The following is a 15,387-nucleotide window of genomic DNA, read 5'->3' as shown; positions in this document are numbered from 1 at the left end:
TCACTTGTTTCAGTAAGTTCCAGATATTTTAAAATGAAACTTCAATTCTTCTAAATGTTCTTGTATTTCTCGAAGGTTCTTTATGCTCCGCACTCGCTGAACTCTGCAGTCCCCTGTCGTGCGTCCAGACGTCATATTTAAACCAGAATTCAAACATAGTTCTATTCTCTTTGATTTCGTTTTACTTTTAACAATAGTAACGACGCCCAATAAGGTGTTATAATAATTGGTGCCAGTTATTTTCATGTTGCATCCGTCGTTGAAGCTGCTTGTGCCGATATATATGTTAAATAATCTTAGTTCCACTCTTTCATCTCAAGCTTTATCATAGTTTAAGGACGAAATAAAAGTGATAACTAAGTATCTCAGATTTTTTAGGCATCCTCAACAAACCTTCTGTAATTTAGCCTAAGTGTAAAGTTTGAAAATATAAGGGGAAAATAATGAAGGATTTTACCTTGATGACTAGGAAATAAATATTCAAGTTTCACAACGTCTGGTAACAATTATCTTCATCTTTGTTAAAGTTTTGTTGTACCTTTTTTTGCAGTCCCTTCAACACTTCCTCTATTTCACGAGAACAGTATATTTTATTATGCCTTTATAAGAATGCTTCTCATCTGATAATATTTTTAACCAACACTTGTCTGGCTGTTTGTTACATATCCAACCGAGATAAGGTCCGCGGATTTTTCCTTTATCGTGTCTTACGATATTTAACCTGTATAAGTATTAATTTTGTTAAACTTATGTTTGTCTTTACCACTTGAAAACTATTTTTTTAAATATAATATACACTTATTGTAGGCGATATGACATTTATTCTTTAAATATATTATATCGATTATAACAGAAATGAAAAGCAAAATTTTTTCACGACAATCTTTCAATCTGAGTATCGCGTGATGAGAACAGTATAATATATTATAGTTAATTGCTAGTCAAACTAAATATATCGAGTGAAAACGTTCAATATTCCTTAATTGGTAGATCGAATCTATTAATTAGTTCATATATATTTTTATGACTGCTGTTCAAGAAAGTTTGTTAGCTTTGTATCAATCAATACATTTCATAGACAGGCATTCTTACTAATCTTTATAAAACTATGACAGTAGGTAGGTATTTAATTTACTGTATAAACACGTTAGAATCTCTTAGTATAGAATTAGGTATTTTTTTTAAATATATAATCTATTTCAAGTTAACTCTTAAACAATAATGTCGCGACCTGTTTAAAGTTTAACCGAAGCTATATTCTCTTAAACTGGTAATTGGATAAACTTCTTACTGTTAATATTGGATGGATTCCAAAGGTCAAATGGCATCCGGTCGTTATATTTATTTAATATTGAGATAAATTAATAAATTATATATAAACCTTTTGTACTTCGTATCATTTAAAACTATAATTGATATATTTTTTTCACATGACACAAGTATTGATGAAACAATAAGCGAAGACATTTTTACAACACTCATTTTGTAATATAAAGTTTTATTTAAAGTAAAACTAAATATAATAATATATTAAAAATATAATAATATCAAAAGTTTCAGTCCGTTCAACCTGGCACAAAAACTGAGGTAGGGTTTTCGTTGAAATTTGTTACCTTGGTTCTTTATGATCTGGGTGGTCCTTAACAGCCTTTGTCTGCGCACGTCTGCATGTAAAGGTGTGAGCTCTTTTTTTTTTAAGAAACCTCTCGTCCTATATACTGTTTAATTCTAAATTCGCACCCGACACCAGCTTCTAAAAACTACCTTACTGGAATATTATACGTAAAACAGAGTAAACTAAAACTTATTAAAATTCTTTCAAATTTTAATCTAAGTATAAGGGAAGGTTATGAAATAGAATGTTCCATTATAAAATTTTAATTTAAACGATATTAACTCGAGTTTTATTTTTGTATATATCAGAATTAATCTGACCCAAATCTACAGAAATAACAGTCGATATGAATTTTTAAGTAAGAAGACCAGACGTTCTATATCTTGCTAGTTACACTTCAATATAACACATATTATTTTAAAATTCCTTATATATTAATATAAAATTGAGACTACCAACTGAATAAAGCTATTTTATCTCCTTGCATCGTTTGCGGATTTTAATAGAGAATAAAAGCAGATTTTATCCTAAGTCCTAATAAATTTCAAGTTCGTTAGTACCATAAAATACTCAGACATTTCTCCTTATCCTATTATTCTTAATTTAATCGACGAAAAATTCCATCAATATCTCTCCAAATCACGTGTATTTTAGCCCTGTAGAGCAAAAATTTACTAAACAAATATATACTTAGTCCGTAAATTTTAAATTAATTATCTATGAAAGGTAATTTTTTTTACTACAAATTTAATTAATATAAAAGAAATAAAATGCCTGTTTTATTTTGCAACTTTGTACGTTTTTTATATATGAATTAATTATTATGATGGAATGGAAATTTTTGGAAGAAACTCACAAAAGAGTTTTTTTTTTAAATACATATCTATATTTAGGATAAAAGAACATTCTGAAAATTATAAAATTTCTCTTACTGATATTTTTGTATATAAAAATAAGCTATTTCATGACCTTAATTCAAATCTTCTGTATCTTTTATTGTCAACATAATTTATATGTTTAAAAGTTTGTATGGAGTTGACCAAAAGTTACAATATTGCAAACGGATTTTGCATTCTGACCAGAAATTAAACCAAAACAAAAAAAACAAAGGTTTTTTTTATATTCAAATACAAAATTCACAAATGTTTTATATTGTTTTGTTGACCTTATTACGTAAGACGTTGCGTAGATACAGCCTCTTCCTTATTCTCCGTCTACAATGTCGCTACTTCCGCCGCCTGAACAAATAGTCACTGATAAATATTTAGATTTAATTTACAAATTTAGTTGCTTATCTTGTCACTTAAATAAAATATATTATGAATTACTTCCTCTCAATCAATCTTACATATAGTCGTTAGTAATGGAGGTATTTTATGAGCCGTTTAAACATAAATAATAGATTTATAATTTGTTTAATATATCTCTATCATACACTTTCACCTATCCTTTAATATTGAAAAACGAATAGGAAGATATCTTATTTATATTAAATAAAATTACATTTAGAAAAAAAACCTTAAATTATCATATACGTATAAAATAAGTGACATTTCACAATAACGTGAGTTTCTTTAAAGTAATTTATCATAATTGAATGTACGTCAGTTTTATTGTGGCTTCCTATACACATGAAAGACTCGACGAGGCCGAAAATTTATGTACCTTTTTTTATCTAAAAGGAATCCTGCAACCGTGGCTGGCTTTCATTTCGCTGAAAAGCGCAATTTCCCCATCCACTATGGCCGCCCAGTGAAAACGTTATCGTCTGTAAGCTGGCGGCACCCATTTCCTAATAGCTGTATCGCGTGCATTTTGATTTTTATAACGTGCCTAGGACTAAAATAGTACTGATCAGCAATTACCGTTGTTGATTCAGCACGTACAGAAACTTATTGTGCTAGTTAGTTAATTAAAGAATGCTAAATAAACATGATAAATACCATTAATACGATTTCCATGATATTAACGTGTAATCAGTGCATATTTATATGGTTAAATAACAGCTGATCGCTATAATTAATATATCAATAGATGTTGTGTTTAATTGATGTTAACTAACTAACTTAATATCAACTGGTGCAGTAATAATAAATTGGTAACCGTTCAGATGTCGTTTTTGTTAATATAACAAGGTTAAACTGGATTGATGGACCTTCAACCGGAAGATTATTTTGGAATTTGTTGAATTTTTAAGCAAATCGCTTTTTATTATTGAAAACCATGTCATGTAAGTACATTTTCATATCAGCGTTAACTTGTAAGTTTTCCTTGGACTATTTTTTGTAAAATGTTATGTTATTTTTTTAATATACAACTTTTCTCCCGACTTTAATGAATGTTTTTAAAAGTAAAAAAACTTCTTAAATGATGTTGACAACATATTAAATTCTTAATTTTAAATACATTAAGAAAAAGCTTTTTATCAGAAATTATTGCTTAATACGTGTAAACTAACCTATTCACAGTAAAACATTGTGAAAAGGTACTCTAATCATGAAATAGGTAAGACTTATTGAAGCGAAAGTCTTGACGTAAGGACTTGAAAACCTTTTGCTAGATTTTAGATGAGGTCTTGCTTTGATGGCCACTCGGATATATTGGTCAAGAAACCAGGGAAATGTGACATAACCGACGCGATGCAGCTTTATTTTTAAGCTCTCTAACCTATATACGGCTTACAGCAATTTCACTTCAGGATCACATCGTTTTAGGCGTGTATAGAGATGAGTCTCTATACGAACACCTCTCTCAACGCATATTCTATTTCAAAATAGCTATATGAGATTTAAACAAAATAGTCGAATAACAGCAAATATCTGGATACTCTTTCTTTATATCTAGTCCAGGTATATTCATACTTGTATAAATGATGGATGATTTTTTGTTATTCTTAAAATTTACTTCACTTGAAAATCATATTGAGCTCTTCATAGAAATCTCAAAATTATATCCTTATAATAGATTAATACGATAATATTTTTATAAATAGAAAACAATTAGCGTTGCATACGTACCGGTATACATTTTAAAGGTGATTATATCATCATTGTTTATTTTAGACGTGACCAAAAGCATTTAATCAGGATAAACATAAGACAAATGAGACCGGGGATTTGCTATCCAGCAATTTGCCACTCTAAATGATACTAGAACTTCGGATTTGCATATTTAAACTTCATAAAGAGACATTAAGTCATTTAGAGAACGTAAATTTTGTGTACGTCAAAGTAAAATTGCCTATAATGAAATTATAGTCTTCGAAAATTTTCAAAATAGTCTTAAATGTGCACGTTACTAATACAAGCTCAATAAATATCCTTGTAAACTCATTTACAAACAGTTTTAAAGCAGGGACTCGCCATTTTAAATGTGAATTGAACGCCCGCTCGGTCGGAGCTGTGTATTATAAAGTAAATTACTCTGAGAACAACGCTGAGGAAACAATGATATTTCGGTAGAGGAAAAAACAAGAGGGTCGTTTAGGGATCCGGAGGGAATTCTTATCCCGTCCCGTTTGCTATTCGTTGAGGCGGGAGAGGATAGGCAGAAGTACACGGAAAACGCTCAGGATTCTGGAGTCATTATGCGCCATTTACATACCCGAGCTATTGTGACGGAACATTTTCTGCTGCGACTCATCCAATTAAAATTTTCCTCTGGAATCAACGAAATTTGTATACAGAATAGACAAATGCTATCTTGGCGTAAGAAGTAAATATCAATATTGGAACAGAAAAGGGTATTCAATTAACATATTTATTGGTATGTTAATTGTGTACACAGGCAAGTCGGTGAAAGTTAGTCGATAACTCGATTCTGACTCACATGTGATATGAAATTCATATAATTTTTACAGATAAAATAGAACGGTCTGTGTCATTAAAAGGACTTGAAATTCCAGTGCGTTGGTAAAAGAAGTAGGTTATGTTAGTGACGAGACTTAGTAAGTAATGGATAATGACATTTGTATAAGAATTGGGCAACATATGCTTGTGTTGTTTTGTTTATTATTAAACTTAATTTCTATCAGCAATCTAGAAGTTTTAGGGGAAATGTCCACATCGTACACACAATAGGTTTAAAAATTCAATCCCTGACCTTTCGAGTAAACAACAGTTATCAATTAATATTAAAACGTTCGGATACCTTAGATAAGAACGCTATAAAATTTGTATAATGTTAACAGTGTGAAAAGAAACCGTCGTCCTCCCCACCCATGAGTCTCCCATGGTAGGTTGCTCGTGTACAGTGTGATCGCTTACCTGATCGTGCGCCGCGATGCGCGGAAACGTCCACTCGAGCAGGTAGCTGGCGCTCCGGGCGACCGGCCGCGGCAGTCATTCAGTCAGTGCGCGCGATCACTCGCCGCCAGTGGTAGTGTCGTGGTGCGCGGAGGCACGCGCTCGTACTGTGATCATGTGCCTATGTTCGTCTGGTGGAGTGTCATCCTAGTGTTACAGACAACAGACGATATGTCCTGTGAAAGGAGAACAAAGGCCGCCCGTTTCCTCGACCTGCGGTGAGTCCGCATCTTAACGCTTCCCGTCACCAAACTTCCTTTCTCGAGTCCTCGTTGAGAATGACATGTGGCTGTCTCTTTTCAACGCACGTTAACCGACAGACAGATGCTCAATGTCATGTTTTGGTGAAAGAATTCTTATAGGAATTGTGGAGTCATTCTTCAACTATTGTTGTTTCGTTACTGATTGCTAATAATGATACTTTGTCCGCAATGATGGGGCAGATATCCAAAGCATGTTTCAATCCGTTCCGTTAATATTTAAAGTACAAAGCTATAAGTCGAAGGTGTAAGACAAGTTCGCGACTTTCAATCCGGACGCATGGAAATGTCGACCAATTTGGTGTCCGTAATTTTCCTTCTTGGTTATTTCAAGGTTCATTGTTACAATACCACATTTTCGCTTTTTACCCTCTAAAATATTATAAAATTCGCATATGACAGTCAAAAATACATTTTCTATATATCGTAAAAAATGGGTAGGACTTTCTGTTGGAATGCAGGCGGTAAGGTAATAAAGGCCCAGCACAGATGTGGGGCGCTCCCCGCCTCGCCTCCCGGCCTTGAAAGGCTCTTGACCAGGCCTGCGCCGCCGATGTTGTATTTATTGCAACCTCCATGATCCGTACCGGCGAGGTTATTGACGCCTCAAGACACAACAATCCATTTTCATGGGAACTCGTAACGGCTTCATGTTTCCAACTTTAATAGTAACCTCCTTGGAGCAGTTCTCACGTCTTTCTTAATGAATAACTACAACTCATTACGTCACTCCTAAGCTAGTTTCCGCCTTCAAAGTTTTGTATGGTAACTTCATGAGTCACGATAATTGCACAGTGTTTTATATGAGTATACTGCTGGTAGCGATTAATTAAATGTTTTGTTAAACAAATTAATCTGTCCCGTGAACAGAATGCGGTTTATTGTACGTATATACGCATAAAGTCTTGTTTGCAGTCAAGCAATATCTATAAATATACTCGTCACGCAAGCGTAGGATCGATGCCCAGCAAGCACAACGATGCCCTAGGTGAAGGACGATTTCTACAGTTCCTTACAACTTACCACAAACGATACACTGTTTCGAATCTTTGTAGTCCTATAACTATCATTATTTTCACAATAACCAATTCAACCCATATAGCAATTTAACTTTTATTAGTTATCGATTATTTATTTTCGTCGACCTATTGTCGGATAACTTCAAAACCTACCATATGGCGACGGATCGACACTCCAATGTGAATGAGGTCGGCATATGTCGCCGCTTTCACTCCCTACATCACAAACACTTTTACATACATTTTACATAGATAGATGCTCAACTTACAACTGTAGAGCATTTACATTACGACGCAGAAAAGGACCTCAGTTTAGACCTGATTTAAAGATTTAAATCTCCATTTCAAGTTCAACGAGAAAGTCATCATTAAGGAAGAATTGCTAAAAAAAAATACTTTAAATGATGAAAAATCTAAGATAAAACGCTAAATGCAACATCGCTGGCTTTACTGAGGGAGACAAAACAATAATTTACTTAATTAGGTCTGCATTAAAGAGTTGTGCATGCGAGTACACGCGCCGTCATTGTGTCGGGGGTAACATTCGCCGGCAGCTGGTTACCCCATAGTGACTCACGTCCTGTATATCTGTGCCACGCCATGGACCGGGGTGAGTGTCAGTGACCCCACTCGCAGCCCCATGCTCTACATATATGCCATACTATTTATCCTTTGCCCTTTGTTACTTCTTTATTTATAGAAGTTTTTTTTTCTGCAATACAAAACAACCCCGCACATTTCTCATATGCGGATTATCCGTAATATCAATTTTATACGCACCAGCGATGTCAATGCATCTTTCGTTACTGTTCCTGGTTTTGACAAATTTATTGTATATCCAGCGTCGAATATTTTAGAACACCCATGTAATTGTGGATTTATTCATTAATTTTATTTATTCACATAGTATATTACTAATATAAATTTGTAAGTGTTGGTGGTGTATAGCGGAGACGGTGGACATCAGACATTTCATTGACCGTCATACCGGTTTAAAGTTCCGAATGCATCGACGTTCCTCCACAGAAAAACAAACTAAACCATCGACTCCCCTTTTTATAGCCCTCGGAGGCTGAGATACTTCGCTTTGTTTCTGTTTACTTTGATGCCTCGGAAATCTAAGGAGCACGTTAACATTATAAAGTCCGTTGCTACGATTGTGTTATTCAAAGTGAAACTATTTAAACACCGGCTATATAAACAATGCGGATCCAGCTTGTTTTCACTATTGCAACAACTTAATTATACTATTTTCAAATAGCGCCGACAATTCTTATACTTTAATAGGTCAGTATAGTTTTATAGAAAAAAAAATTCAATGAAACAAACTAAATGGCATCCAATATTGAACGGTTAATTTTGTCATCAAGCAAATATTGAGAAAGAGTACATTTAAAGTTTTATTTAATTAAAAATGAGTTGAAACGAATTAACGATCAATACGAAGCCAGTTTCCTGATTTGTCCAATCAAACGTTTGTGCTGATCTGAATGTGCAGTTTCTAATCAAAATCAGTGCTGCGACCAGCTCGTCTACTGTAAATATTGCTTCCGTCGTAATTTAGGTGACACTGTGCATATGTGGCTAAGGTTATACGTATACCCTATGTTTACGTTGATTAAAGCTACTTTAGTGATTAAGCTAAAGTAAACGACCTTCCTTGGTTTACAGTCGAATATAACAGTTTAAAACATAATATATACGCTAAAATTACGGTAAAAGTTTTTGTTTATAATATTTCGTTATATTCTATGACAGACTGAGGTAAAAACCATAAATAATTCTGTCACAAGACTCCCTCCTTTCCTACAACGACATTAAAAATTTCCTATTTGGGACTTCACGGGATAAGTGTCTATTTTCCCTTTCTTAATAATTTAATATAGGAATATTGATATCCTATTTTTTACATTTCGAAGTTATTAAATCTTCGAACAATGCTATTGTCATTTAAAAAATTATTATCATAATTTATCACCATCAATTCAAGGCAATCACGGTACTGTATGAAGTTATAGTACTTAATAACTTTTTAAGCAAAGTAATGTAATAACAGTGACTTGGAACTTATTAATATTCCTTTCGAAAGTATAAAAAGATGGATAAATGTAACGATTCGGCTCAGCGGGTGGTGGAACCGCCCGAGGCAGATTTTTAAATTACAGATGTGCCTTAAATTATATTTTTCCATTAACCTATTTATTCCTCATTAGATATACATTGGATAAATTTCCTTAAGGAATTTCATTTCTATTATTTACGAGGAAATTTTAAAAGTGGACGTTCTGAGAGATCTTTAAGATGTATGTAGTCTTTGTTCTCCCTGCGGCATCTGCCACTTAAAGGATTGTGCCACTTTATCTTAGGATTTATGCTTTACAACTGATGTATCTCTATCTCGGTGTTGTTATCCATTTTCAGACGTATTTACTATTTGTTTGTCCTTTTCGCTGGATCACTGTATAAACTAAGTTATATCGGACAATATATTTTCATTTAAATAGCTTTTAAGTGTAAAGACTAATTCATACGACATTTTAAAAATATATACAGTTCCCTTGTAAGAAGGCCGCGTATAAATCGTTTTTGCCTTCAGTGTGTTTTAAAAATCTTTTGTGTACCAATATTCAGTAAAACATTCAATGATCTACATTTTTTTATACTAAGACAAAAGTTTCGTTTCCTTAGTTTTGTGTCTTCCTTTATTTTATAATTAAAAAAATATATTTCAAATTTTAACCCAAGCTATTCCGAAACTGTGATCCTTCCTCGTTCTATTTCTAAAAAATAATCTTCTGTGATGTAAAAAATACTTTCAGTGACGGAGACAAAAAAGTATTGAATGACAAAATAGTAATCCCTTAAGATTTGTAAGAAATATCAAGTAACTTTGTGTGATGAGGGTATAACTTCGACCAAGATGTTGGACTTAATTTCTTATTTCATGTCTCACCCACCATTTCCCAAAAATATATATGACGAAATAAAACTTAGTTATTATTAATAACTCACGATCTTACCATAAATAAGAAAAGTCTTATCGAGATTACCGTCAAGTTTAAGTCGGTTAAAAAGGCTGCAAGTTCCAAAGAATTGTGAAGTGTTTTATGTATATAGTAAGTTAAGAGCAGTATCTAGGTTTTACCCTCATGTCGGTAATATAGGCTCGGCACAGGCGTGGCGGCGAAAGCAACGCTCCCTTGACATGCTACGGCGCGCGCGCATTGCTGTCAAGGCCCGCAACTACCGCGGGTGCATAGAACCAATGTTTAAAGTTAAACAAACAGCTTATCATTCAGCTAACTCATCTGTACGCATCTTAAATAGCAACCGATGCACTGCGAACTGAGCGCTATAACACACTTTGCATACCTTGTTTATAAACACGTGTAAAGCTTTACGTACCGGGAAGTATGAACTCAACTCGTCACCAATTACAGTATTAATTGTTCTGTTACATAAATTATATCTTATTATGGTTGTCTTCTATGTAGTGGTGGTTATATTGAATATTGAAAAATTATTTAATGTACCTGTCCGTGTAGACAGAGAGTATTATAATATTGTTGCTTATCAATGTCTTCTAGTAATGATAGTATTATCCGTTATTGACTCATCCTTGACACGGACTGCAACGTGAAATGTGCGCACGTCACTGCCGTGTTATGCAACCATCTGTGTGTGCAACTTCTTATATAACAATGTCTCTGTGTGTGTTTGTGTGTGCATTCTAGTCATTATGTACTCAATGCTCATAAAAATCATATTCTATCACCACCATGTCACAGTTTTTATTTATCACAATTTTTAATTATAATGCACTCGTTGCTGTGCTGTCACAAGTTAACAAGTTAGACAACATTAAAAATATTTAATATAAACAAATATTTTATTGGTCGTAAAATATATGTAACTATGTACTTACTATGCAATAAAATTCAATTGAATGCATACAGTTTACCTTTATAACGCTGTTGGTAAGTGTTCATGTTGACATAGCTTTACTATAATGTTGATAGTTTAGTATGAAGACAATTTGTACACGCAAATGTCAGATATTATATTGCTAGCCCTTTAAATCGTTATGATAATTTTTGTTTAATTACTTATATATAATGTGTTGATAACAAATAGAAAATTTTCTTACGAAAGTTTTATTTGATAAGCGTCCGTTCAGGGCCAGGGAAACTGCTAAGTGGATTTTTCCTTGACACGGGGCTTGTTGCAACGCGGCAACGGATACAAGGTTGTAACGACACGCCCTAGCGATTATTTAATTGTTATTAAAACCACACAGACCATCAGGACAGACGTTTCTGATGCATAGATGCAAAAAATAATATATATTTTCAATACCATTCAGATAATATATGCCAGAGTTTTATCAGTACCCTGACCCGCAAACCTAAATAGTTAGATAAGCAGTGTGTAATTACAGAAGACCTTAGAACTACCCATTTTAAATGACAAGTATGTTTTATAAGTTATTTATATTAATATACAAAATATTCTCAGTTTTCTAGGAATATTCTATTGAGCTAATGCTAGAGCGAAAGTATGTCAGGATGTTATTATATCTGAATATATTAAAAATTATAAAGATCACGTATTTTTATCAAAACAAACGATTCCACGAACAGGAATGAAAGTTGTTTGAATCTTTTTATATAGTATTACAATATAACGCGCAGTAGTTAAATCTAAGATGCGGAACTTATCTCAAGTAAACATTTAAAGCACTACAAACTTCATAGTTAACACTTCAAAGATTAACGTACTAGGTGTTAATACAGGCGAGGATATATTAGACTTATTTTACCTCATTATACCCGAGTATGAGTAAAAGTAATTACACTAACAGGTTGTAAGTTATATATTGCTTGTTATTGAAAACTAGAACCCTATTGGAAATATCGACACCTTCCGGTTAGGTATTAGAAAGAAAGATTACAGCATCGATTTACGGGCCGCTGGAAGGAGATAGAAGGCTTAGTTACGTAATATGAAAGATACTATTGTTAGTGTCGAAAATCTGTTCCGCCTGATTGAACTTGACTGACCCGGTTTTAAACAAACTACCAAAAAATATTATGTTTAACGTAACCAGAATACTATAGTGTTAAATGTATACACAGTTTGTACGTAATTTACGACATGGATCTCAATACATATATTAATTATAAGAAAGTTCGTTTCTTGTATACTTTTTCAATACCCTACACCGTTGTTTGTACCCTATAAGGAGCGGGGCCAAAGTTCTCGAAGAGACCTTTCGTAAGTCGCCCCCTCGGTATGAAGCGACGCTTTCACCGACTCTTTCGTGTTATGTGAATTGTGCGACACTACTTTGTGTAATTCGACTCATAAACTTTCAACGCTCGTTGTAACGAGTTTAAAGATGCTGGTTTTTTAAATTTAGGACATGCCGCCGAATGCTATTGTGAGTTTTAGATACAATCACGCAATATGATAAACGTAGTATAATTTGTTTTTCGTATTTATTATAATGCTCAGTATAAATAAGATGACTTTGAACGGACTTAGATTGTATGTTTGGCGAATAATTTACAAGGTTATAGGTAAACGCCTCGTTGAACCTCACATTTAGCGCCTTCGTGTACAACATATTCTATTTTGCAAATCGTTGGTGATACAAACGTGAATACAGTTTTATAATGTTCGTTACTATGACGAATATTTTCCGTCGTGAACAGCGGCTAATGGTATAAGTTAGTGGGCTTCATTTAAATTTATGATGAATCCCTCGCCGGATCAAGTTTCCTTGCTCATCAGATTTGTCGAGTTTATTTTTGATACAAATTAATCGACTTCAATCAACCGGTGCTCCGGTAACAATGAACTACAAATATTAAGAATTCATTTACCTGTTCTTTTGTTCCAAAACGTGACCTTTATGTTCACGGAAAAATACGTGAAACCTCTCAGCCTTATAATTATATACTAATTTTCTAGGAAACTTATTATTAATTTCCTAGTCAATTACCTACTAATATACTAAGCTATGTAAAATGTTAGCATAATGTTAGAATCAGGTTTTTAAAGTAACGAAGGCTTTTAAAATTCATTTAAGGTATTGCATATAGCTATTAAGATACCACGTGTATATATTTCAAGTGTACGTATAAGGATTTATTGTGTGCCGGCTAAACTATAGTTGTAACGCAGTGAATAAGGCTAAGCTGTCACCGAGGCTAGGCCCAATATGTCGACAGTTGGCTAACCGCCCATGTCAATACTGAGGGTAATTGGAAGCCGGCCTAGCTGTTGTTTACTATGACGCTAATGACAGTCGGTACAGGCTATTTAAACTACGTACGGATACATTCATAATCGTGTAAATACTAAAATATTGTTATAATTTACTTCGTCCTGTTAAAAGGCATAATAATTTTTAATAATTATTTGCATTTTCATTCGGAGGTAACGACCGGTGACAAGACCGGAAACAAGCGGCAGTAATTCTTCGGTATACCCAAAAATAAAGACGTATATTAATAGTTTTGTTAACAATACGTCATTTGTCTAGTTCATTGTTCGAGCACTCGGCACAGCGGCACTCTAATGTAGTCGGCCTAGCAACACTCGTATCCATTCACCTCTCACCGAGCGTGAACGTTTGGTTTTACTTTGTCGTTTTGAAAAACAAGCATATAAATATATATTTTTTATTAAAAAAAAAATGAACAGATTGCATGTCCTTTTCTACATATTTTTCCCACGTTATATTAATAACATGTGAGCTGGAGGATGTTAATCAGAATAAACTAATAATATTAAATTTAAATCAAACATTAAGAAGCCAAAATGTCAGCGTAATATTTTATCGACGATTATGCTAAACATACAGCTGTTGGTTTCTATGGACGAATGAATATCATGATATATATTTTGTTTGATAAACAATAGAATTTCATATTGATATTTATTTGGTTGATGTTTTTACGGTCGGAGGTGAGTCGTCAGGGGTACTGGAGGGGACACATTCACTGCCTTTCACTTCCCGCTTTTGTCATACGACCGCTCTAGGCGACTGTATGGCGAACGGCCTTGTAGCCGGCGTGCCTTCTACACAGCCTCCCCATCGCACAATCAGCACTAGATAACTCGAAGACATCCTTACAATGAAATCCTTTTTATTGTTTAAAGAAATACTACCTGATCTATGAGCAGATATCTACACAGAAGTCTACGTCTAACTTCACGGTTCGTGCGATTCTAATTGATCCGTACAATTACATGACATCACGTTAGATGAAAAAAACAAACATTAAAGTTTCGGTAGATGCGGTCATGTAGGTAACATTTGCGTGAGACTCCAGGGCCGCGGTAACCTTGGCTTTTGAACGGCGACTTTCACGGTTAGACGAACGGCCGCTGTTACATAAGATGTACGTTCTATGGCCGCCGGCCGACGCGATGACATCGAGATCACTCGCTACTAACAAACCAGTTCCAGCGATGCAAGAAACGTATTGACAAACCGACAATCGTAATGCACCGTTTCAATTTTCAATTACTCATTTCGCTAATCTATACATTATAGAAGTTGTAGTCAAGAAAAACAATACATATTTCCTTATTGCCCCACTAATATTCACTAATTGTTTATCGATCGTTAATCTCTATTAATATATATATGTTAATCTTCAGGTACAAGAGCGGGGTGCGCTCAGTGAGGGGTGGCGGCGGGGGCGGCGAGGAGTCGCGTCGCGGCGGCCTCAAGGCACTGCCGAAGCGCGCCCGGACACGCTGCAGGGGTATGAACATGGGTCAAAAGCTATCGGGCGGTGTGAAGTCGGTGTCGCGCGAGTGCACGGCGCCGTTCAAGGCGGTGGTTGCACGCGAGCTGGCACCAGAGCTGCCGAGACCTGCGCGTCTTGATGCGCTCCTGGACGCGCCGCCAGCGCATCACGACACGCAGCTCAAGCACGCCTGGAACCCAGATGATCGGTCAGTCCGTTGGTTACGTTATTGTAACGATACGAAGTTAGCGTCTTAATACGACTGGCTCACCAGGAGTGTTTAGTTTAGTCTACAAAAATTATGATTATTTGATTTGAAAGAAATTTTAACGTATTTATAAGACGACGCTCTTCATGGTTGAGTGGATGTTTACGCTAAGAGTCCTTTCGTATGGTTGATCCAAAAGTAGTTGTGTGAAAACTGAT

General features: G+C 34.6%; 1 protein-coding gene across 6 annotated transcripts in view; it reads left to right on the top strand.

The window, feature by feature from the left end:
- Positions 1-15,387, top strand: part of LOC116771499 (protein gustavus) — a 42,660-nt gene that overhangs the window by 22,536 nt on the left and 4,737 nt on the right. For 4 of the 6 annotated variants that reach the window (XM_061523395.1, XM_061523393.1, XM_032663354.2 and 1 more), the window contains exon 2: positions 14,870-15,169. In XM_061523395.1, coding sequence (XP_061379379.1) covers positions 14,979-15,169 — 191 coding nt within the window. In that variant the 5' untranslated portion in view covers positions 14,870-14,978. Of the gene's footprint in view, positions 1-5,876; positions 6,138-14,869; positions 15,170-15,387 lie in introns of those variants that run through there. The other 2 variants (XM_061523392.1, XM_032663353.2) reach the window with 2 other exon arrangements.

The sequence above is a fragment of the Danaus plexippus genome, chromosome 17, assembly GCF_018135715.1.
Source record: "Danaus plexippus chromosome 17, MEX_DaPlex, whole genome shotgun sequence".
NCBI classification, from domain to species: domain Eukaryota; kingdom Metazoa; phylum Arthropoda; class Insecta; order Lepidoptera; family Nymphalidae; genus Danaus; species Danaus plexippus.
The sequence above is the reverse complement of the archived record's forward strand: the minus strand, read 5'-3'. Positions and strand labels throughout refer to the sequence as shown.